Source organism: Stegodyphus dumicola, chromosome 8, assembly GCF_044657685.1.
Source record: "Stegodyphus dumicola isolate Sdum_Otavi_A_Nest chromosome 8, ASM4465768v1".
In the NCBI taxonomy this organism is placed as follows: Eukaryota; Metazoa; Arthropoda; class Arachnida; order Araneae; family Eresidae; genus Stegodyphus; species Stegodyphus dumicola.
In genome coordinates this window covers 44,303,344-44,330,285 of record NC_140775.1, presented here as the reverse complement: position 1 = coordinate 44,330,285, position 26,942 = coordinate 44,303,344, and the positions used below count along the sequence as shown (strand labels likewise).

The window sequence follows — 26,942 nt, the reverse complement described above, 5'->3', positions numbered from 1 at the left end:
GACATCGGACTAAATTTTTACTAAAGTCATTCGCATATGCAAAGAAAACATAGGGAAGATTTAGGTCAATTATTATCAAATATATAAGTGTTTTTACTGTAAAAGACGGGGAATATCTATGTTAATTACTATCTAAAGTACAATATAGTTAATTACCAAATTCAGTAAACGACTGTAGCGCAAAAGAAAATATCATACATTTAGATTATTTGAATGAGTTTGCTCAATTTTAAAATTGTTAAATATAGACCAGGAAATTGTAGAAAACTTACCTTTTCCAATAGTTACGAAGTTGACTTTTTGTTATTTTCCTTGAAGATGAATGTTTAATGTCACAAAAATTATGATATGTAAAAATTTTACATTTATCAGTCAATCTTGCAATGTATTGTAATCTATTATTGTTGTCTTTCTCAGTTTAAAATCTTATAAATATATTAGATCAGTACTAAAAGTTCACCTCTACAAAAAAAAAAAAAAAAAATAAAAATAAAAAAAAAAAAATAAAAAAAAAAAAAAAAAAGCTTTATCGAGGCATTTTTAAAAAATTCCCTTTTACAATGTAACTGTTAATTTCACAAGTAAGTTCATAAAATTATGCAAATTCAAATTACTTAAATATGTTCTTTATTTTATCTTATATACCAGATAAAATTTAAAAAAGTGAATTTTTTAGGAGTATTAAAGTTTTTAAATATTTATCTCATGTGACTTTTTCTATAACATCATTAGCCCTCAGGGGGCTGTAGTAAAAATATATAGTATATGTAGTAAAAATAATTATTACGGGACCATATGTGGTGAAAATATTAATTGAGAAAAGCTATAAGTAGTGAAAATATTTGTAGCAGTAAAAATGTTTATATATTTTAATTTCTTATGTAATTATCAGCGAAGAAATTATAACAACGATTAAGAGTACATCACGTTGTTTCCGCAATAACCCGAATGACAGGGATAAAATATGTGACCCACAGAGGATAGGAAAAAAAAGTACTTACCCCAAAGTATGACAACTGTATGTTACCAAATCAATTATATTTTATTCTTCATCTTTGATATTGAAATAAGCATTAATATAAATAACTATCTACCAGACAGACGAATAAATTTGAACATCAAGCACGAGTGATGCGCATCACTAGAGTTAACATTGCACTGAGAATAAAGTCAATCTTTCTCGATCCGCTCGAAACAAAGTCTTGGTGTAAAAGGAACAATCAAAATTTGATGGCAATCATTAAGCATACTTGATCAATCCTGGTATTTCTGCATTTTCTTCTTTAAATCAGGAAGTTTCAGATCTCACAAACACGTGCGCGCGAAGAGTTCTGGAAAGGAGGAAGAAGCTCAAAAAAAATTATTTTCTGCAATGATGTACAGGAAACAGGAGTAATTATTTTCTTGAGTCTTCATGTAAAAATATCACTAAAAGGAATTTCATCTATGGCAGGTAGCATCGAAGGAGCAGCAAAGCGAAGCAGGAAAATGGCACATCATATTGGCCAGGGAGAGGACAGACCGAAGCCCGTCCTACACCTCCGAACGCCAGCAGCAGAAGAGGAAAAAAACCGGTCCAACAACTGCCACCAAGGGCTTGGACGATACGATGACGATTCTAGAAACGATATCGTCTGAAGGTAGATGCCGGCTTGCTAGCACATTCCCTCCGGCCAAAGAAAAAGCACAGATCACCGCATGAACACTGCACTTCACTGATTCTGTGAGACAGTTTAATAGACGATAATCTACAACCATCCGAAATTTTGGTGCATTTTTATCTTCACCAGGTAAATTCTTTTTCCTAACAAATATTACAGGAAAACTATAACTTGAAGAAGAAGGTTCTATTATGCCTGCTTCTAATAATTTTGCAATTTCTTGTTGAGCATATTGTTTTGCAATTTTAGGAATAGGGTAAGGTCTAGTTTGAATTGGGAAATTGTGAAGAAGTTTAAATTCTGGTACAACTTTATCAGTAGATCCTAAAGTATTATATGATTTTGAAAACACAGCATAGTTATTCATTAGCAATTCTATCATTTCATTTTTTGCTTGTTCATTTAAATGATCTAGTTTAAAGTCTGATACATTTAGTTCCTCTTTTCTAAGTTTAATTACTTCTTGCAGATTTAGTGTGTTGATTTGTAAAGTCTCATGATTTTTGGGACTAACAATATCCTCAAAGTGAAATGGCACAGCAGTTCCAATAACAGAATTCTTCCTAAGAATTAATTTCTCATTGGTGTTGTTTTCAACAATAGTTTGAATGTGGTTGTGACAATCAACTATATGTAAAGATTCATTGATATGGAACTTATTTTTTTGATGGCTTTGGAGAAAGCAAAATTTCTTAAAATTGTTTTAAAGCTTCAGGAACAGCTAAAGAAATGATTTGAGATTGACCTAGCTGGACAGTTATATTAGAAACCATTCTTAATGAGTTTAAATTACAATTTTTTCTTCTTACATTAACTGAGTTGCTTAATTTTTTATTGGGATAATTTTCTTCAAAGTCCAAATGAGTATTATCTACTATGAGTTTCTTATTTATGGAGTCTAACAAAATTTTGTTACTTTGAATGAAGTCATAACCTAGGATTATCTGATAAGTAGAGTTCCAATTGTTTTGGGTGACATAAAATAAATTAGTGAACCATTTACTTTGAATTTTGAATTTTAAATTAACTGCAGACATGTAAGGGATGCATGAATCTTCAATAGTTTTTATTCTTACCATCCGAGAAACAAATTCAACTTTAGTGAATTGTTTAATTTCCTCAATAACATCTGGTTGGACTAAAGATAAATTTGCACCAGTATCAAGAGGAGCTTCATAAGTCTGAGAACCAATTTTAAGTTTGATTATTGGCAGATAATTAGAATTTTCTGAGTTACAAGACATCAACAATTTGGTTGAGTTTCTATTATTACATCTTTTATTTTTTGCAAACTTGTGTTGGACATTATTGCTGTTACTTTGGATCTTTTTTGGATTATGATGTCTATACAGGTGTTCTTTATAACCCCAGTCTCTGCGGATTCTTGCAAGGGGTCTAAAATTTTTGTTGTAATATATCTGGCAAGAATCCTTAGCTAGTTTAAATGCTTATTCTGACCTTTTTTGTATTGACTATTATTTCTGTAAGGATGATAGTTCCTCCGCCAAGTGTTTCGAAATTGTCTGTGTCCCCTGAAAGTGTTGCTTCTAAAATTATGCTGGTCTTGCCTAGGAAAATACCAACAATCTGTTGTTAAGTGTCTTTTGCTACATATATGACAAGATACACTATTAAAGTTGCTAGAATTTTGAGATGTAGAAGCATTGTGATTTATTCTTGTATAAGATGTGTTTATAGGCTTATTTTGAGAAAGTTGATTTACTTTATCTGTTAGCTCCTGAATAATCTTATTCTGTTCAAGTCTTTCTTTGAGAAGATTATTAATCTCTAAATTTTGCTCAACATTTATACTGTTCAAATATGTTTTCTCATCATTCAATGCATTTTCTATATTACTTGCCAATTCTACAGCCTTATCAAAGGAAGATGGACCCAATTTCTTAACTTCAATCCTAATGTCTGTTCTGAGGGCCTCAAGAAATTTAGTGAGCTTCATTTTCTCTTTTAATTTATGTAAACTAGAATCCTCAACCGAATCTTCATTTATGTATTTTGTCGCTGTTGTAGTAATCTCGTCAGCTAATTCCCTAACAGATTGGTTACACTTTTGAGAAATGTTTGAGAATTGCTGTAGAATGTCCTGAAAGGATTCAACTCGTGCAAATTTATTCTTTAATAATTTTTCTAAATTTTCAAATTTATTTTCCTTAGCCACTCTTGGATCATTAATTAGGAAATCTAGAGCTTTATCCCTACAGTTTATTTTCAGAATGATTATTTTCTTTTCCTCTGACCATTTTTCTAATTTAGCAACACTATTTATTTGATCAAGAAAGAAATTTACATTTTCAGATAAGTTGCCACTAAATGTGGGCAGAGCAGAAGCTAGGGAAGTTGCCATACCAGTGTTAGATCTACCTTTAAGCTTTGACATGGATGAAGAAATATAGTTATTTATGTTGCATTACCTTACAATCTGCTATTTCTATTTTAATGTTATTGAGATCTACATTATTTTACACAAACACTTAGCACTCTCTCTGATAATTTACATATGCATTTACCAAACATGCATATAAGAGTAGATAGCAAAGTTAAGGTAATTTTTTTTATATTTTTTTTTAATTTTAGTAATTAATTAGGATCTCCTGTAACTTCAACCATGCATATATCAAATTAGTGATGCAATATAAGTACATTGATCATTAACACTTCTGGATTCTAATACTGCTGAACATTATTTTATCATTACATACCACAATCCAATGAAATTACTGAAATCAGCTTTTGATTCAAATATCTTAAAACTTTCTTTAAATATGCACATATATATAACAATACATATGAAATTGAATTTTTGAATTATCCAAAATAGAATTACTCTTTCATGGCATATTACCTATCATTTATCATAAATTTTCAACAATATAAATCATATGTGTAGCAAATATACTAAAGGTCACACATTTTATTTGAATTCTCAACCTGAACTAAATGATTTTAAGTTATTTCTTTTGTCACGGCACCATATGTAGTAAAAATAATATAGTATATGTAGTAAAAATAATTATTACGGCACCATATGTGGTGAAAATATTAATTGAGAAAAGCTATAAGTAGTGAAAATATTTGTAGCAGTAAAAATGTTTATATATTTTAATTTCTTATGTAATTATCAGCGAAGAAATTATAACAACGATTAAGAGTACATCACGTTGTTTCCGCAATAACCCGAATGACAGGGATAAAATATGTGACCCACAGAGGATAGCAAAATAAAGTACTTACCCCAAAGTATGACAACTGTATGTTACCAAATCAATTATATTTTATTCTTCATCTTTGATATTGAAATAAGCATTAATATAAATAACTATCTACCAGACAGACGAATAAATTTGAACATCAAGCACGAGTGATGCGCATCACTAGAGTTAACATTGCACTGAGAATAAAGTCAATCTTTCTCGATCTGCTCGAAACAAAGTCTTGGTGTAAAAGGAACAATCAAAATTTGATGGCAATCATTAAGCATACTTGATCAATCCTGGTATTTCTGCATTTTCTTCTTTAAATCAGGAAGTTTCAGATCTCACAAACACGTGCGCGCGAAGAGTTCTGGAAAGGAGGAAGAAGCTCAAAAAAAATTATTTTCTGCAATGATGTACAGGAAACAGGAGTAATTATTTTCTTGAGTCTTCATGTAAAAATATCACTAAAAGGAATTTCATCTATGGCAGGTAGCATCGAAGGAGCAGCAAAGCGAAGCAGGAAAATGGCACATCATATTGGCCAGGGAGAGGACAGACCGAAGCCCGTCCTACACCTCCGAACGCCAGCAGCAGAAGAGGAAAAAAACCGGTCCAAGAACTGCCACCAAGGGCTTGGAGGATACGATGACGATTCTAGAAACGATATCGTCTGAAGGTAGATGCCGGCTTGCTAGCACATTCCCTCCGGCCAAAGAAAAAGCACAGATCACCGCATGAACACTGCACTTCACTGACGCTGAGCACTGTATGATAAATTTCACCGAAACACAGTTCATTGCACGATAAATTTACTGACGCACAACACTCATTACATGTATGATCTGGTATAATAGTTAAATCAAATGAAAAATAGTCAAAAATTATTTTATCATAATTTCACTGTCTGGGATAAGTGCTACACATATGAAGTACAATCAAAAATTAATAACTAATACATATCATACAAGTTACTCATATAATTACACCATACACTTTCATTACAATCTGTAGTCAAGTTACAATTTTCTCTTTGTAAATTGAAATTGTAAGCTAATGCCTATTTTTACATTCATACATTTTCACTGTTAAACACAACTCTGCATTAATGATCATTTTCTTGACAAGTTTCTAATTATACAGATTTTATAAATTCTTCTGGATGACATCAATTTGCCCTTGAAATTACTAAATTCATCTAGACCAATTACTCTACAATTTCATTTTTTTTTAACACATTAATTTTCTTCTTCCTCTTTTTATTATTGTTATATATGTATATATATTTTACTACTCAAGCTTGTTTTAGTAGCACAATTTTAATGTCTAGCTCGTTACTTGTAATGATCACTAAGTGTACTGCACACTTTTTTTTTTTTTTTTTTTTTTTTTGTAAATTCCATGACATTAGTCAACCCGGACCAGCCTGCAGCCAACCAAACGTGTGAGTGAAGGTGGCCAACCGACACCCACACTGATCAAGAAATCTCAAAAAAAAATTCTTTTGTTGGAAATAAATCCACTAATTTCCTAACACTTACAAATGTGTGTAAGTTTTCTATTTGTTTTTTTTTTTTTTTTTTTTTTAACTTAGTGAACAAGAAAAACAAGCTCGATGAAATAAATGTTCTTAATTAATCAAATTGAACCTTGGATCAACTCTTTTAAATAATTTGCTACAATGAATTTTTGTAGTTTTGTTGTCTTCGATGTTTTGAATTAAGTAGTTTTTATTTCGAAAAATTTTTATTATTTTGAAAGGTCCATTGAATTTTGGCTGAAAAGCATGAGGTGGTTGTAAAGCCTTTAAAAATACCTCATCTCCAATATTAAATTTTGGTGGTTCTCTGCCTTTAACGACTTTATTTTGAGACTGAAAATATTTTTCTTCGTTTTGTTTCACTAATTCTCTAGTTGCTTTAATGTGTTCTCTCTGACGTAACAAGTATTGTGAAGGATTATCTACCGTTGCCGGTTCATTATTTGTATCTAGAGGTGTATTGAGTTCTCGCCCAAAAAATAACTGTGCGGGAGTAAAACCTGTCACTATGTGTTTAGAATTGTTGTAATATAGTTTGAAAAAAGTCTATCTGACCATTCGATTACCTTATTGGATAAAGAAGCTATGCTTTCTTTCATAGTTCGATGAACTCTTTCTATGATTCCATTAGACTGTGGATAATAAATGGAGCTTTTTCGGTGTTCAATGTTGAGATCTTTTAGAAATTTTTCAAATTCAGCTGAACAAAAATTTGAAGCATTATCAGATAAAATTACTTTTGGAATACCAAATTTTGAAAAATATAGATTCATACACCTTATTATTGTAGCAGATGTAATATTTGCCAGAGGAATAGCTTCTAAATATCTCGAATAATGATCAATAATAGTTAGAATGAAAAATTTCCCATCATGTGATCTGGGCAATTTACCCACAATGTCAATTGCTAACATTTCTCCAGGTGCTAAATCAGATTTTTTTATATTGCTTGTAATTGTTTTACATGACCTTGGTTTATTCTCCAAACACTGTTGACATTTTTCACAAAAGTTTTTTGTATCTAAAAACATGCCCTTCCAGAAATACTTTTTCTTAATGAATTCATAAGTTTTACTAGTACCAAAATGCGGAGCATGAGCAATCTCTAAACAAGGTTTTACTAAAGAATTTGGAAGTAGAATTTTATTTTCTAAATGCCTTGTCTTTAAATGATGCGCTCTAGGTCTTAATTTTATCATTACTACACCATTTTTTTTATCAATAAAATATTTTCCACAAATATCAGCTTTATTATTGTTAATTTGGCTTAAGATATCCTTAATATTTTTGTCATTTCTTTGGTGATTAACTATATTTTGGATGCTTAACTGAGTATTATCTGAATGAAATAAGTTGATATTGTTTACACTATGAGATGCTTCAGGAACTCTAGAAAGAAAATCTGCAGGATTGGAAAAACCAGGTATATGTTTTAGAGAGTAATCAAAATCTTGTAAATACAACAACCATCTGGCAACAATGTCAGGCTGCTTATCCAGCTGCATATGAAAAGTGAGTGGTCTAGCATCAGTTAAAATGGTAAATTTTTTGCCATATAAATGTTCATAAAAATGCTTGACAGAAGAAAAAATAGCATAAAGCTCACGCCCGATCGATGGGTATCTAGACTCAGCAGGAGTGAGAAGTTACGAATAAAATTCTACAGGAAAGAATTTATCATCAATCTTTTGTAACAGAATACCACACATAGCTACTTTAGAAGCATCAGTGATCAAAAATATCTCATGATTATCATCAATGTTCCTTATAGTTGGTTTGTCCAACATTATTGATTGTAATTTATCAAAAGCATCTTGGCAATCTTGATTCCAAACAAAGGGAACATGTCTTTTAGTTAAGTGTACTATTGGCTGAGTGATCTCAGCAAAATTATGGATTAAATGTCTAAAATAGTTCATCATGCCAAGAAAAGCCTGAACTTGTTTTACATCCTTTGGAATAGGAAATCTTGTAACCTTCGAAATATTTTCTTCAGAAGGAGAAAGACCTGCTTGTGAAATATTGAAACCCAAATAAGTTATTTCAGATTTACAGAGCTGCACTTTAGCTGGATCTAGAGTTAAATTAAATGATTTTAATCTGTCAAACACTTTTTGAAGAATTACTTTTAACTCACTCATACTATCAGCTGCAATAATAATGTCGTCTAAAAAAATTGAACATTACTACCTTTAATGTCATTTAAACATTTTGAAATTAATGTATGGAAATAAGAAGTGCTATTGCGAGCTCCAAAGGGAAGTCTACAAGGATGAAAATTACCCAGTTCGGTGCAAAATGCCAACTTTTCTTTATCAGAGTCCTGCAAATTGATCTGGAAAAAGGCTGACTTCAAATCCAGTACACAATACAATTTTCTACCAGCAATGTTATGCAAAATCTCAGAAATTTTTGGTAAACAAATTTTGTATGATTCTGTGAGACAGTTTAATAGACGATAATCTACAACCATCCGAAATTTTGGTGCATTTTTATCTTCACCAGGTAAATTCTTTTTCCTAACAAATATTACAGGAAAACTATAACTTGAAGAAGAAGGTTCTATTATGCCTGCTTCTAATAATTTTGCAATTTCTTGTTGAGCATATTGTTTTGCAATTTTAGGAATAGGGTAAGGTCTAGTTTGAATTGGGAAATTGTGAAGAAGTTTAAATTCTGGTACAACTTTATCAGTAGATCCTAAAGTATTATATGATTTTGAAAACACAGCATAGTTATTCATTAGCAATTCTATCATTTCATTTTTTGCTTGTTCATTTAAATGATCTAGTTTAAAGTCTGATACATTTAGTTCCTCTTTTCTAAGTTTAATTACTTCTTGCAGATTTAGTGTGTTGATTTGTAAAGTCTCATGATTTTTGGGACTAACAATATCCTCAAAGTGAAATGGCACAGCAGTTCCAATAACAGAATTCTTCCTAAGAATTAATTTCTCATTGGTGTTGTTTTCAACAATAGTTTGAATGTGGTTGTGACAATCAACTATATGTAAAGATTCATTGATATGGAACTTATTTTTTTGATGGCTTTGGAGAAAGCAAAATTTCTTAAAATTGTTTTAAAGCTTCAGGAACAGCTAAAGAAATGATTTGAGATTGACCTAGCTGGACAGTTATATTAGAAACCATTCTTAATGAGTTTAAATTACAATTTTTTCTTCTTACATTAACTGAGTTGCTTAATTTTTTATTGGGATAATTTTCTTCAAAGTCCAAATGAGTATTATCTACTATGAGTTTCTTATTTATGGAGTCTAACAAAATTTTGTTACTTTGAATGAAGTCATAACCTAGGATTATCTGATAAGTAGAGTTCCAATTGTTTTGGGTGACATAAAATAAATTAGTGAACCATTTACTTTGAATTTTGAATTTTAAATTAACTGCAGACATGTAAGGGATGCATGAATCTTCAATAGTTTTTATTCTTACCATCCGAGAAACAAATTCAACTTTAGTGAATTGTTTAATTTCCTCAATAACATCTGGTTGGACTAAAGATAAATTTGCACCAGTATCAAGAGGAGCTTCATAAGTCTGAGAACCAATTTTAAGTTTGATTATTGGCAGATAATTAGAATTTTCTGAGTTACAAGACATCAACAATTTGGTTGAGTTTCTATTATTACATCTTTTATTTTTTGCAAACTTGTGTTGGACATTATTGCTGTTACTTTGGATCTTTTTTGGATTATGATGTCTATACAGGTGTTCTTTATAACCCCAGTCTCTGCGGATTCTTGCAAGGGGTCTAAAATTTTTGTTGTAATATATCTGGCAAGAATCCTTAGCTAGTTTAAATGCTTATTCTGACCTTTTTTGTATTGACTATTATTTCTGTAAGGATGATAGTTCCTCCGCCAAGTGTTTCGAAATTGTCTGTGTCCCCTGAAAGTGTTGCTTCTAAAATTATGCTGGTCTTGCCTAGGAAAATACCAACAATCTGTTGTTAAGTGTCTTTTGCTACATATATGACAAGATACACTATTAAAGTTGCTAGAATTTTGAGATGTAGAAGCATTGTGATTTATTCTTGTATAAGATGTGTTTATAGGCTTATTTTGAGAAAGTTGATTTACTTTATCTGTTAGCTCCTGAATAATCTTATTCTGTTCAAGTCTTTCTTTGAGAAGATTATTAATCTCTAAATTTTGCTCAACATTTATACTGTTCAAATATGTTTTCTCATCATTCAATGCATTTTCTATATTACTTGCCAATTCTACAGCCTTATCAAAGGAAGATGGACCCAATTTCTTAACTTCAATCCTAATGTCTGTTCTGAGGGCCTCAAGAAATTTAGTGAGCTTCATTTTCTCTTTTAATTTATGTAAACTAGAATCCTCAACCGAATCTTCATTTATGTATTTTGTCGCTGTTGTAGTAATCTCGTCAGCTAATTCCCTAACAGATTGGTTACACTTTTGAGAAATGTTTGAGAATTGCTGTAGAATGTCCTGAAAGGATTCAACTCGTGCAAATTTATTCTTTAATAATTTTTCTAAATTTTCAAATTTATTTTCCTTAGCCACTCTTGGATCATTAATTAGGAAATCTAGAGCTTTATCCCTACAGTTTATTTTCAGAATGATTATTTTCTTTTCCTCTGACCATTTTTCTAATTTAGCAACACTATTTATTTGATCAAGAAAGAAATTTACATTTTCAGATAAGTTGCCACTAAATGTGGGCAGAGCAGAAGCTAGGGAAGTTGCCATACCAGTGTTAGATCTACCTTTAAGCTTTGACATGGATGAAGAAATATAGTTATTTATGTTGCATTACCTTACAATCTGCTATTTCTATTTTAATGTTATTGAGATCTACATTATTTTACACAAACACTTAGCACTCTCTCTGATAATTTACATATGCATTTACCAAACATGCATATAAGAGTAGATAGCAAAGTTAAGGTAATTTTTTTTATATTTTTTTTTAATTTTAGTAATTAATTAGGATCTCCTGTAACTTCAACCATGCATATATCAAATTAGTGATGCAATATAAGTACATTGATCATTAACACTTCTGGATTCTAATACTGCTGAACATTATTTTATCATTACATACCACAATCCAATGAAATTACTGAAATCAGCTTTTGATTCAAATATCTTAAAACTTTCTTTAAATATGCACATATATATAACAATACATATGAAATTGAATTTTTGAATTATCCAAAATAGAATTACTCTTTCATGGCATATTACCTATCATTTATCATAAATTTTCAACAATATAAATCATATGTGTAGCAAATATACTAAAGGTCACACATTTTATTTGAATTCTCAACCTGAACTAAATGATTTTAAGTTATTTCTTTTGTCACGGCACCATATGTAGTAAAAATAATATAGTATATGTAGTAAAAATAATTATTACGGCACCATATGTGGTGAAAATATTAATTGAGAAAAGCTATAAGTAGTGAAAATATTTGTAGCAGTAAAAATGTTTATATATTTTAATTTCTTATGTAATTATCAGCGAAGAAATTATAACAACGATTAAGAGTACATCACGTTGTTTCCGCAATAACCCGAATGACAGGGATAAAATATGTGACCCACAGAGGATAGCAAAATAAAGTACTTACCCCAAAGTATGACAACTGTATGTTACCAAATCAATTATATTTTATTCTTCATCTTTGATATTGAAATAAGCATTAATATAAATAACTATCTACCAGACAGACGAATAAATTTGAACATCAAGCACGAGTGATGCGCATCACTAGAGTTAACATTGCACTGAGAATAAAGTCAATCTTTCTCGATCCGCTCGAAACAAAGTCTTGGTGTAAAAGGAACAATCAAAATTTGATGGCAATCATTAAGCATACTTGATCAATCCTGGTATTTCTGCATTTTCTTCTTTAAATCAGGAAGTTTCAGATCTCACAAACACGTGCGCGCGAAGAGTTCTGGAAAGGAGGAAGAAGCTCAAAAAAAATTATTTTCTGCAATGATGTACAGGAAACAGGAGTAATTATTTTCTTGAATCTTCATGTAAAAATATCACTAAAAGGAATTTCATCTATGGCAGGTAGCATCGAAGGAGCAGCAAAGCGAAGCAGGAAAATGGCACATCATATTGGCCAGGGAGAGGACAGACCGAAGCCCGTCCTACACCTCCGAACGCCAGCAGCAGAAGAGGAAAAAAACCGGTCCAACAACTGCCACCAAGGGCTTGGACGATACGATGACGATTCTAGAAACGATATCGTCTGAAGGTAGATGCCGGCTTGCTAGCACAGGGGCTCACTTTTGTGAGTACGGGTGTGGCAATCCCGAGGTACCCTAGCCCTTCAGGGGATCATCTTCTTGGTGAGACGTCCCTCAGGGGGTTCACTTTTGTGAGTACGGGTGTGGCAATCCCGAGGTACCCTAGCCCTTCAGGGGATCATCTTGGTGAGACGGGTGTCACGATCCTGGAGCCCCAGTGATCTGTCCTCTTTTCCGTCTCCTCTCCTCTTGGCTGGAACTTTTTCCCTTCCCTTCTCCCTTGTGGTTTCTCTCTACGGAGTTTGGGGCTCGTCACGTCGTCCGCATAGCAACCGAGGAATCTGTTGATTTCATTATCTGGATTTGGGAAGTCAGAGACATAAAACAGGTAGAGTATTGGGCCTAGAATCGAGCCTTTGGCCACAGAAGCACGAATGTATTTGAAATCAGAATTTTCTTGACCAAATGAAACGTAGAATTTTCCATTTTTAATGAAGGAGTAAAGCAGTTTTGTCATTTCCGGAGAAAAATTGTGCTTTATTAATTTGAAGATAAGCCCCTCATGCCAGACGCGGTCAAAAGGCTTGGCCACGTCGAGCATGAGTAAGGCGACTTTCTGATGATTGTGTAGTGCACTACCAATAAATTCGGTTAAGCATACAAGTTGCTTGGTAATGGAAAGCGTTTTCCGGAATCCAAACTACTCCGGAGGGAGCCTGCTAATGTACTGCTACATTCTGTTAAGAATGAGCTTTTCGAAGATCTTGCCAAGTACGGGCAGTAGGCTGATGGGCCGGTAGCCCTCGGGAGTAGTGAAATCCTTGCCAGGCTTTGGTATAAGAATGATTTTCGCAATCTTTCATTTCATGGGGAAGTAGGATTTGTCAAGAGAGGCATTAAAGATACTGATGAGTTTAGATATGGTACTAAGAGGCAGGTGCTTAATAGTAATGTTGTTAATTTCGTCATATCCAGGAGCTTTTCTATTTTTCAAATGTTTAATAATCTCGATAACTTCTTTAGGGTTGGTGAACTCAGTATTTAGTCTGACAGTGGTGCTATTGAGGTAATCTTGCACAAAGTATCTGACATCATAAGTGAAAGAAGGATCAGATGTTGTCTCATTTGGGACAAACTGCTTTTCAAACTGCTCAGCCATTAGAATGGCTTTATCTTTATTAGTGATGGCAATCTTATCGTCTTTTTTAATAGGTTTGCTGCATGTGGGGTTGTTTCTGAGACGTTTAGCAAAGCTCCAGAATTCATTGCCAGGTTCATTGAAACTTTGAATTTTATTTTGCCATTGTTCGTTAGTAGTAAGCGCAGGTAACCGTGCTACGGAAGTGACGTCACAGAAAAGGGGCGTGGCTTGGATCACGTGACCGGAAGTGCCGCCCTGTTGTCGAGTGGAGTTGAGTGGTTTCGAAGTGGAAGTGTTTGTTTGAAAGTGGAAGTAGGAGTGAATAGAAATTTCAGAATTTAAGTTTTTTGGAAGTTTCATTTTTATTGTGTGTCATCGACACTATTTTTTATGTTTATGGCAACGAACTCTTGAACTACGTGTTTGGAATGACATCACTTTTAATTTATTATTTTTAATTATTTGACATGTGATTAATATTATTTTGTTATTTGATTAATTTTTAATACGTCATTAATTTAAACTTTTTAATTATTAAGTATTATTTTTAACTATTTAGTACATCATTATTTTACTTATTACCTTTAATGAATTTTTGTGGAAATTAATATTATTTTCCCTGAATTTTAAAAGTAACTCCACGGCTGAGATTCGAACTCGCTATCTCTGGGATGGGAGTCTAGCGCTTTACCGCTCGGCTAAGCCCTTCATGTTATCAAACCTGTTATTTTTCCGTTTGGAGCGAAAATCACCATGACGTCATAGGCTGGGGGGGAACAGGTAAACGTCATCTTTCACGTTGCAGCCTGTCGAAACGTGACCTTCGAGAAACAGGCCGTCCAGCTCTCTCGTGACGTCACGATGAGGAGTGCGAAGAAATCTCTCTTCTGCATTCGAAGCTAGTGAACCCACAGCGCGCTAATTTATCAGAGAAGCTAATTTTATGTTATTCTGATGTAAAGTAAATAGGAGATCATTAAATAAATGATACTATCACGTCTTAAAGCATGATATTTATTTATTATATATTCATGCTTTAAGACTTCAGACTTTAAGAGCTTATTTTTCTTAATACTTGATAAAAAGTTTCACCTGGATGATCAATAATTATTTATATTAGTCCCATTTTATTTTCCATAGATTGGATAAACTTTCCTTCGAACTGCAAACGAAACATTGCATATTATTTTTCATTCATATGTAAACATGAAAAATATGAATAAAAAAAGAGCATTTTACAAGAACCAACTTTTTCTTCCAGACTTTTTTAAATAATATTTAATTTTCTTCAGTATGGTGATAAAATGAAAGAACTAACATTTTCGGTTATTACATTTATTGTTTAAACAAATTTTAGGGTAGAAGATCTTTTATAATAAACTAAATATTAAAAAGGAATATTTCATAATTTATTTAACGATATAAATATATTAAAATTTATTTTTTAATGATAATTTTTAATGTCAACATTGTTTTAAACTGTCAAATGGCGCTATTGTTATTATTAAAATAATTATTAAACTTACTGTGATCCAGATTCTTACAGAATAAAAAGCAAAGATCTATTTTTAATCTGTCACAGAAAATTATTTTACTTTAATTTTGCCGACTGTCTTTATTAAACATTTTCTTAATTGCGATATGAATTCTTACTCTTTAGCGAAATCTTGATATGTCCACTTTAGAGTTTATGATCAGAATAGTTAATTTCGTAGCTCTCTAGATCGAAAGTTGTGCCTGCAACTAGGTGTGAGTTTTGATTTTTTGGATTAATTATGTGTATCCTTAAGGAATTGTAAAGGGGAAAAAATAATAATTCTCTGAAAATTTAATAGACAACATTTTAAAAGGAACACACTTCAGAATTACGTTTTAAATTTTAAAATATGCAAGGCAGTTAGCCGAGGTTCCCACATCTCGTTACCGAAGCACACGTGGTAAAGCCTATATCAGATCAGGAAAGTGCAATGATAATATAGGATACCGGACGTCCCTTGCAAAAGCACTTCATTCTCCCAGTATATTTAATCTTTTTTAATTGTTTATTCTATTCCATCCATTTAAAACATCATATACTCTATAGCTTTTAAAAATATAGCATTTTGCTAATGTATGAAGTTTAATTTAAAAAACGTAACAGCAAAATTTTAGGGGGGAAAAAGTCTAAGCTTTATAAGCAACTGGTGTAACAATATTGTTTTCAAGTTTTGTTTATATATTTTTAAAAATATAATATTAATTACGATTTTCACAAAAATTTTGAAAATATGACAAAAAAGTTTAAAAAAATGATAACACAAATTTGAACTTTTAAATGAAAAACATTATTACTTTTAAATCTTTAAATCTATAATGACAAGTACATTAAAAATAAAACTGAAGTAATTAGATATTACAAATCATTTAATGCTATATGATTAATATATAATCATAATGCACAGCGTTTCAGCAATACGTGAAACAAAATTTACAATACATTAAATAATCCTGTAGTAGTATGGACTTAATTAGTTTATTGTTTGCTTTTATATTTTACACTAGTTATTGTTCACTTTTTTAATATTTTACACTAGTTTTTCAGTAGAAATCATTTTAGCTTTAAAAATAGACATAGTAAACGCATCGAATATTTAATCTAGTTTTCTTTAAATATCAATAAAATCATAGTAATGAAACCTCACCCTGCTGTTTTTAGTCCGAATGAAGTCCTTCCGATTTATTGCACGTATCCACTTTCACATCTGCATCAACAGGAAAAGCGAAAATATGTATTGTAATTTCAGTTGCATCGCGGCACTGAACACATGTAAGACATTATATTGTTTCTGGAACAACTCACAAATTGCAAGAAAACTCAAATTTAAAGTGTCCGACTACGAAAAAAGCACGGTATATACCAAGATTTTAGGTCAATAATTGCAGTTCAACCACTTCTCTCGTAGCAATGGCGACTAACAATAACCTTTGACCCAACGCTGCCCTCAAACCCAAAGAAGGGTGCACTCTCTGTACTGACGTCACGCGCTCTACGTCACTGAGCTGTAAGGCCTTGTTCTCGAAGGCCACGGTCGAAACCGCTTCACGCTTTCTGCATCCGCCGTGGGGAACGTATAAAATCTTAACAACCAATCAGCATTCCGCTAACAATATCTATCTTATTTCAGCCAATCAGCGTGTTTGTTTCTTATATATCGCCTATAAATTCGCTCGCTTTCACGATTTCATCACTCATTCCTGTCGCTGAGCTCCTAGAGACAAGACAGGGATTTTTTCAGCTCCGATCCTGCTTGCTTTGGTGCTCGCCTTTGCATTCCAGCACTGAACCTCCTCGTTTTGGTTGTCTCTCGAGGATTCCGGCTGCGGACCGCTCCTTGAATTACAAGCACGGACTGACTTTCTACAGGAAAATGCGGTAAGATCTCTCCTTTTGTTCTCTGTACGTCAGTGCATGATGGCAAACGGTCAGATTTCGAAGCATTTATTTGATTTATGTCAATTTTCCAATTTTGGTATCACGGATACACACATTGAGGAATTCGATTTAAAAAATGACAGTAACATATCCGCTTTTATGTGGATTGTCACCAAAGTAGGTAAACCAACATTTGAAACAATTTGCCAACTAAAAGATCAACTCTTAGATGAGTTTCAAATCTTAAATGCGGCCCCTCAAAAAAATGAACAGATCGATAACGATCTCGAAACAATTTCGGCTAAACTCAAAATCTGCGACATGTTTATCAGTCTAAATAAACCACTAAAATGAAGCAATAGTAACCCTGCAGTAAATAGCAATTACATCAAGGGTACAGAGAAAAAATGCGTCTCCACTAATAATTCACCGCAAAAAGCTACTCTGAATTTACAATCGAAAAACCTAACTGTGAAACAGAATAATCCTGTTCCCAATTCTCCCCAAAAACAGACTCAATTCATGAATGATTTTAAAAAAGATATCCCTCCAAACAACCCCATTAAACGCACCAACAGCGATAAAAATAGGAAAAAGAAAACTGAAGTTGACAGTGAAGGCTTCAAAACCCCACGCATCACGAATAAACGTACGTTTTCCGAAACAGAAATCACCCCTCCTCTCCAACAAAATAAATATGAAAAATTAAATAACGAAGAATCGATTGATCAAGACAATGGAAACAATAACGAAGAATTTATACTACCCAAGAAAACTGCTTCACACATCCCTCCTATTGTCCTACAGGACTTTACGGCGAATTGGGATAAAATGAAGGAAGAGTTTGAAGCTCTAGGAATTACTAAAATCAAAGGAAATTTAAAAGGGGACACCCTTACCATTAGAGTCTTCGATGCTGAAGACTACCGCATAGCTACAGAATTATTAACTAAACGGGATATACCGTATCACACTTACAAACTTAAAAATGAGAAACCACTAAAAGCTATAATTAAAAAACTACCAAGAACCTCCAATCCGGAAATCATACAACAAGAAATTGCTAGTATGGGAATCCCCGTCACCAAAATAAAACAGATCGAAAAAGGTAAAGTAATCAAACTACCTGTCTTCCTCGTCGAGACAAAAAGAAATAATGAGGGGAAAAAAATCTTCAACATTACAACGTTACGTGGACTTGATGTCCTGGTATGCTCTTACAAAAGCCGCCCAGGACCTGTTCAATGTCATAGATGCCAAAGATATGGGCATATAAAAGAAAAATGCAACTACAAGCCCAGGTGCCAAAAATGCGCAGGCCCTCATGAAGGCTACACCTGTAAGCAAGACAAAAATTTACATCCAGCGAAATGTGCCCTATGTGGTCTAGACCATGTAAGCTCTTCAAAATCATGCAAATTCCATCCAAACAACATCAAAAAAGCAGTAGAAATCCGTAAAACAGAAAAAGCTCAACCTCCGCAACCGGCATTTCGACTTAATCAAGATGATTTCCCCGCGTTACCAACGGCAGCACAAACTACCAGTGCGCAAGCGGCTGTATCCGCTCCTCCAACTCAGAATCAAGATCCGGAGCCACCCTCCTTCTGTGAATGGATCAAACTGCAGCTCGCAAAAGCTAAAGAATTTCTCAACAGTTTCAAAGAAGCTAAAAATATAATGAATAAAATTGAAGTTGTTATGGCAGCTATCGAATATTTTTCATCACTAAATTATGACTTCTAATCCCTTCAATAATGCACATAAGATAATCGCCACAAGCAAGTGCTTTCTTAAAGTCACATTCTTCAACGCAAACGGAGTTCAAAAGCAAAAAGAGGAAATTAAAAACTTTCTCATCACTCATAATATTGACATAATGCTTCTCAACGAAACCCATCTAAGGAAATCCCATCGAATCAACTTCCCCGGATATAGGACAATCCGCGATGACAGAATTCACAACAGAGGTGGCGGTACTGCTATCATTATTAAAAATTACCTCCGTTTCGCTAAACTCGAAATACCTAACACAGGCAACATTGAAAAAACTGCTGCAATAATTTATAGTGGACTGAATGAAGCGTATTTATTCATCTCTGTTTACAATCCCCCTGGCAATAGACTTAACAATACTGATCTAAACAATCTCACTGCTGCCAATTTTCCAACTTTAATTGCGGGTGATCTCAACGCTAAAAATCAAGCATGGAACTCAAGATTTAACAATACTAATGGAAATTTCCTGAATAACTACCTCCTTAATCAAGACCTTAAAATTGTCGCTCTATTCACCCCCACAAGAATTCATCATGATGGCACCGGAGACATCCTAGATGTATTACTTCTTAAAAATATTAATCAAACTCCACATTTGGAAGTCACTTATGACTTAAATTCGGATCACCTGCCAGTCACTTTTGACTTCTATGGATTTTATCACCCATTAAAAAAACAACTCACCAAAACCAACTGGAATCTTGTCAACAATTTACTTCAAAATTATACCTGCAATAGCCATTATCCTCATAGCTATGCAATTGAAAAAGAAATTCATAAATTTACTACAACTATCCAAAATGCTATTTCCAACGCTACGTACGCAGTTAAAGAAAATAAATCACAAACCCTTCCTACTCAGATCAGAAACACAATCAAGCTTAGAAACGAAGCTATTAAAACTTGGCAACAGTCAAGAAATCCTAATGACAAAAGACATCTTAACTATCTTAATCGTAAAATCAAGTCTGATATTCAAGAGTACAGGACTCAAAAATGGGACCACCTTCTCGAAAATTTAGAGCCGAACCACGAAAATGTCTGGAAAATCGCACGCTCACTCAAAAACAATAACAGCTATACCCAGCATGCAATAGAACATTCAGGAACCAACTATTATTCGGATCAAGACATTGCTGACCTCATGGCCGAAGAGCAGGAAAAAATCTATAAACCCCTCCCTTCTATCAACTCGGAAACAGAAGATGAGGCTAACGAGGCAATCAACTTCATACGCAATTTCACTCCTCAAAGGCACATCCAGTTTACTTCTCCTAAGGAGATTAAAAACATAATTAAGAATCTTAAGCCAAAAAAAAAAGCGAAAGGTTATGATCAAATTAATAACGAAACACTTAAAGCTCTGCCTAATAAATGTATAATTAATCTATGTAATATTATTAATGGATGTATCAGACTGTCTTACTTCCCTCAAAAATGGAAGCATTCAATAGTTATTTTTATTCTCAAACCGGGCAAAAATCCAAAGGATGTCAACAGCTACCGACCCATCAGCCTTCTGCCTGCTATGGGAAAAATATATGAAAAAATTCTTAACAACAGACTTACTGACTTCCTTGAAAACAACGACATAATAGATAATCTGCAATTTGGATTCAGGAAAGGCCATTCGACCACCCACCAAGTCCTTAATCTTGTTAAAACCATTGCTCTTGCTTTTCAGAAAAAAAGTGCAGTTGCCGCATGCTACCTCGATTTTGAGAAAGCATTTGATCGAGTGTGGCATGCTAGGCTAATTCTTAAGCTCATTTATCTAGAAATACCCAAAAATTTAGTCAAAATTATCTTCTCTTTTATACAAAACAGAACTTTCCAAGTCCGAATCGGTAATACCCTCTCAAAAAAGAAAAGGATGTTTTGCGGTGTCGCTCAAGGTAGTGTTTTGAGCCCAAAACTTTTCAATATCTATATTAATGATCTTCCACAACCACCTAATTCCAAAGTGCTCAAATATGCCGATGATGCAGTTGTCCTCTCGGAATCAATAAAACCCCAACTTGCCATAAATAATCTTCAAATGTACGTTAATAATATTGCACACTGGTGTTCTATCTGGAAAATTAATCTCAACGCTCATAAATGTAATACTGTTCTCTACAGAAGATATAAGAAACTGCAAAATGTCAACACTGAAATTAAAATCAATAACATTCCTATCCTGCATAGTGACGCATATAAATATCTGGGTGTTTATATTGATAAACAACTAAACTTCAAAAACCACCTCCAGTACATAGCAAATAAGGGGAATGCTGCATACATGGCTATTTATCCACTTATTGGGCGAAACTCTAAACTAAATTTACACACTAAAAAGGTATTATATACTTCTCTCATCCGACCGATCATAACATATGCCGCCCCTGCTTGGGCTATCGGAAATAAGAATGAACGAAAGAAGATCGGGATTTTGCAGAACAAAATTTTAAGATCAATCACAAACGCGCCCTGGTTTGTCAAGAATAGAGATATTCAAAAAGACCTTAAAATCCCTGATCTCGTGGATCACATTCTCACTATTTCCCACAATTTCTTTGAAAAAATTAGGAATAGTGAATATCAGGCTATTCAGAACATCATAAACTATGAGCCTACTATTGAATACACGGTCAAACGACCGCGTACTATACATCACAATCCAAGATGGTAATTTTAAATTTGTAAATAGTGTATATATTTTTTCCATTTATCTTTGAATTCATTTACTCAAGTTTACTTTTTATTATTCAAGATTTCATTTAATTGTACATATCATGTAACCGCTCTGGTCAAATTAGAATTTTTGTAAAAAAGAACATTTATGATTTGCTGATACATATCACGTGGTTTTCCACTTGCTGCTAACAATTCTGAGTGCTCTTCCCTCATTCAGGGAGTGGATGCCGATGTAGTAGGACTGCTTTTTCTGACCTGACCGTTATGCCGCCTGACTACACGAGATCTGAGATCATTGCCGTTTTAAATTGCTTCTAATGCCAATTGCTTATCTCCTTTTCATCTAAAATTGCAGGATTAAATCCTGTAAATTTTCGCCTCTGTGCGGGTGTTCATACACCACTATTTCTTCTACTAACCGGCTGTATAGCATGACGCAAACTGAATGGATTAAGGCTCTTAGTAGCCAAGGCCATTTTTGTGAAAGGAATAGAATAGAATAGATTTCATCATTTCTACTCTGATTCTTGCTGAGTGAACGTCATTTTGATTCTGTCATTTTCCTGCGCCATTTCGTTTTCTTGTACACGATGTCTGCTAAACGAACTTATTCTGCATCTAATGTAAGTATTTTTTCGCTTGTACTTAATGTCTAGATTACTATTTTAAACACGAATTTTATTTCTTTTTGAATCTTTTATTTATTTAAATTTTTAATTGCCAGGTCCTGTTTGAAGATCCTGACTTTCCTTTTCGGGACTCAGATGACGATGATTTTTAACGCACTTTTTTATTTAACGTATTTTATTACTATTTGAATGTATTTTAAACGTATTTTATTTTATTTTGATAGTTAATCGATGAAGTGGATCAGATTTTTCTGGAAAATCCTATGGATCTACCCTTGTATTATCAAGTGGGTTCCGGATTTGAGGTAAATATTTAAGTATATCTTTATTTAAGTATTTCAGCATTTTTAGATTCTGCTAGAATACTTTTTTCTTAGTACTAAAATTAATGTATTTATTTATTTTTAGACTTCGCCGTCATCAGCTCGTAGGTCTGTTTTTATGGCTGGTTCCGATGAACGTTCGGTGTGTATTTTTCTTTTTTTGCATGATTTATTAAAATAATGTCTTTTTGAAAATGTTTCATTATTACTGAAACTTATTTTTATTTTTCAGATCGATGAGGCGATTGTGCTCGAAGAAAAGTCTCGTCGCCGAAACCATAAATATCAGGCCGAGGAGATTACCTTCCGAGCTAGCATAGATATGGAACGGCTGCCTTAGAACGTACAACGCATCCCGATGGTCCGAATTCCGGACACCGTCCGGGAACTGTTTGAGCAGCTCATTCGCCGAACGACAATTAATCTGGGTCCCTCGGACCTCATCCGATTTTGTATCCAAGCAGAAGGGCTGGATAAACCGATAAGTACTTCCCTCATGACAGTTTCGACTTTCACAGTGGAAAAGATTCTGGCTGCCGTGATGAAAGTGTTGCAGTCGAAAGACAAAATTGAGCTAGATTCAGGATTCGCGGTGGATGTCATCACCATCAGACGACCTGTGGGTGCCGGAGGAAATCGGAGAGTCATCAATATCTCCATAGACAGATTGAGAAAACAGTCTATTTTGTCTATTCCGTACGATGAGGAAGGACTGTGCTGTGCCAAAGCCATTGTGTATGCCTTAGCACATTTGAAAAAAGATACGAGTGCCATCAATGCCATGAGAAATCGCAGTCGGCCAGCTCTTGTGAACAGGGCCAAGGAACTCCATGTGGCCGCAAATGTGCCTCTAGGTCCCTGCACATTTACCGAAATTGCCAGATTTGAAGAGCACCTGGATACTCAAATTGCAGTCTTCTCATCGGAAAATTTGAATCAGGTAAGTCAGTTTTTCTCAAGATATTTCTGCTTATAAATATTAGCCTTAAATTACCTAAACTTTTTCTACATATTTATTTTAAAATCGTAATTTGATTTCACTTCTTTTTTATGTGACAAACTGTAAAATTTATTTTGGTAATGAATAGTTTTAAAATTTGAGATGCGCACATTATAGTTTATACATGTAGGCAATTTGTTTCCATGTTAAAAATATAATTTGACAAAATGCACAGTGAACTTTAAATTTTAAGATTAACTTTTATGCATACATATCATTCGTATACATGTTAAAAAATATAGCAGTTAAAAACTGATTTCTAAAATGTCCGATTTTTGAATGATTTTTAGAGAAAAATTTCTGCATGATGCATTTTTCATTTCCATGTTAAAAAATATAATTTGTCAAAATTGAACGCATGGTGAATTTTTGACTTGCTCTAAATTTTAAGATTATATTTTATGCATATTCACGCATAGAATCCATGAATGTGTGCAGTTCGCTTCGATGTTAAAAAATATACCTTGTAAAAATTAAATGCATAGTGAGATTTTAGTTTACATAAAATTGTTAGATTAATTTCTTATTTTATGTATGCAATTCGTTAAAACTTTCACTTTTAAAAATTTTTATTTTTAGAATACTTTAACTTTTTAGATTTTATTTACATGTATACACAAAGGCAATTTGTTTCTATGTTAAAAATATAGCAAAAAGTGAACATTTAGGCATATATTTCTGATCATTTAAATGTTAAAACTTTAACTTGTAAAACTGAATGCATGGCGAATTTTTTAGATTGCGTTAAATTTTATGCATAAATGCATGCATGAATTCGATGTTAAAAATATGACTTGTAAAAAAAATGCATGAAGAATTTTTTATTTTTAGATTCATTTTATGCATGCACACAATTCATTAAGATGTTAAAACTTTAAACTATAAAAAATGAATTCTCGATGAAAATTCTTTTTGTTTTACTGTAACATATATGCATGTAATTACTTTCGATGTTAAATGCATTAGGAATTTTTAGATCGCTTTATGTATGCAATTAAATGTTAAAAACTGGTTTTACTTTGATTTTTTGGAATTCAAGAGAATTTTGTTTTTGTCTTGCTGTATCTTAGGTGGTGTACAAAGGAAGAGAGAGGGCACAACGGATCAATTTGTGGCTTCACGATGGACATTATGATGTCATTAAGTCCCTGAAAGGGTTTTTTGGTAGCAACCATTATTGCACAGCATGTGAAAAGCCGTATGATCATCCGGAAAGCCATAGATGTGCCAATGCATGCCTTATATGCCTAAGGACTGATTGCTTTCCAGGCCAGCCCCAACGATGCCCGGACTGTGACCGTCTCTGCCGATCCGATGCCTGTTATGCAGCACACAAAGCCCTCACTGGAAACCAAGAGTTTTCACTTTGCAATAGGGTAAGTGTTTTGAAAATATATGTTAATGACCAAAGTTATTTATCATATAATTTTCTCAAAATTGTTATGTTAAAAAAAATTATTGTCGTTACAGGTATACCAGTGCAGGGACTGCTGCCAAGTGATCCGGAGGCGGGATTGTCCTAAATATCTGCATAAGTGCGGTACCACCAAATGTCCGTCTTGCGGCCAGTTTGTCGTGGCTGCTGAGCACCGCTGTTATCTGCGTTGTGTTGCTCCGAAGAAGTCCGAGGACAAGCTCATCTTTTTTGACTTTGAAACGGACCAGTCTTCGGGGGAGCATCTCATAAATTTCGCGGTGGCTCAGTATGCCGACGGCACTGAAAAGGTGTTCCCGGGTTACGAAGCATGCCAAGATTTCTGCGTCTGGCTGTTCTCTACAGAGCACAAGGGCTTCACCGCCGTGGCACACAACATGAAAGGGTAAGTTAAAATCCTATAATTTGCATGCTTTAATTATGACTATGCTTTCAATATTATTCATAATATTTTTTTTACTTACAGGTTCGATGGGCAGCTCGTGATGGCCTGGCTCCTGGAGCAAGGCACAGCACCGGAGGTGATCCCTAACGGGTCTATGATCATGAGTGTAAGACACCCCAGTCTCAACATTCGGGTCATAGACTCGTTAAACTTTTTACCGATGGCGTTGGCCAAACTACCGGGGTGCTTCGGTCTCAGCGAGTTAAAGAAAGGATACTTCCCTCATCTCTTTAACTCGAAGGAAAACCAGAGTTATGTCGGACCGCTACCGGACCCCCACTATTACAGCCCGGATACCATGAGCACTTCAGCCCGACAAGCATTTCTGTCCTGGCATGAGGAACACAAGGGGGATGTGTTCAATTTTCAAGACGAGATGCTGGCCTATTGCAGGTATGTTTTTTTCTTTTTCTTGCTTTAATTTTATATTTTATGTTTCGTATATTTAACATTTTCTTTTTATGTTCATAGATCGGACGTGGATATTCTTCGCCGCTGTTGTCTGGAGTTTCGAGCCCAGTTTTTGGATGTGGCGAATGTGGATCCATTCCAGTAAGTTATTTTCTTAATTATTTTATACAGTAATGATCATGTTTACAGTTATGTTCTTATAGACTAATCATGCTCATGAAATTGTTCTTTTTTTCTTTTCAGATACGTGACCATTGCGTCAGCGTGTATGGCAACGTATCGGAGTGGCCACATTCAGCCTAACACGATTGCCATGGTACCCACACATGGCTACGTCAACTCCACGAATTACAGCCCTGATTCGATCCGGTGGTTGGACTTTGTTGCTGCTTCGGAAGGCATTGCCATTCAACATGCGTTGAATGGTTCCGGAGAGCACAGAATCGCCGGAATCTCGGTTAGACGGTTTCTGCCAAGCAACTCAAACCATCTATCAGTTTCAGGTAAGAAAATATAACCATTTCTTTTTCTATGTGATTCTTTTTTAATGATTTTACACTTTTAATGTTAATTTACATGTGGAACACTATTAATATATTTGTATTATTTTAGGGCTGTTTCTTCCACGGGTGTAGTTCCTGTTATGACGGTGATGTCATTCATCCGCTAAAAGGGGTTTCCATGACAACGTTGCGAGAGAAAACGGAAGAGACCACACGAAAGCTTCGCACCCAGGGTTTCCATGTCATAGAAATGTGGGAGCATGAGTTTCAGAGAGAAAAAGAGGAAAATCCGGATCTCCAAGCTTTCCTGGAGCAACACCATCTGAGGGACCGGCTTAATCCTCGAGACTCATTTTTCGGAGGACGGACCAATGCCCTCAAATTGTTCCACGAGGGAGACGCTAAATATGTGGATTTCACATCCCTCTATCCATGGGTTCGTACTTTTTTTATTATTTTAAAACCTTTTCATGGATGATGTGTTTTTTCTGATTTTTATGTATGTTTTTTTGACTTTGTTTT

The 26,942-nt window shown here is 33.9% G+C and overlaps 1 protein-coding gene across 1 annotated transcript; it reads left to right on the top strand.

The window, feature by feature from the left end:
- The first annotated feature begins 22,705 nt into the window (after positions 1-22,705).
- LOC118195102 (uncharacterized) lies at positions 22,706-26,685 on the top strand. Its single transcript, XM_085821792.1, has 8 exons — positions 22,706-22,768; positions 22,859-23,566; positions 24,697-25,002; positions 25,097-25,446; positions 25,528-25,899; positions 25,978-26,058; positions 26,161-26,420; positions 26,530-26,685. The coding sequence occupies exons 2-8, from the start codon at positions 22,985-22,987 to the stop codon at positions 26,550-26,552; spliced, it is 1,974 nt and encodes a 657-aa protein (XP_085677918.1). The 5' UTR covers positions 22,706-22,768; positions 22,859-22,984; the 3' UTR covers positions 26,553-26,685.
- The last annotated feature ends 257 nt before the right edge of the window (positions 26,686-26,942 follow it).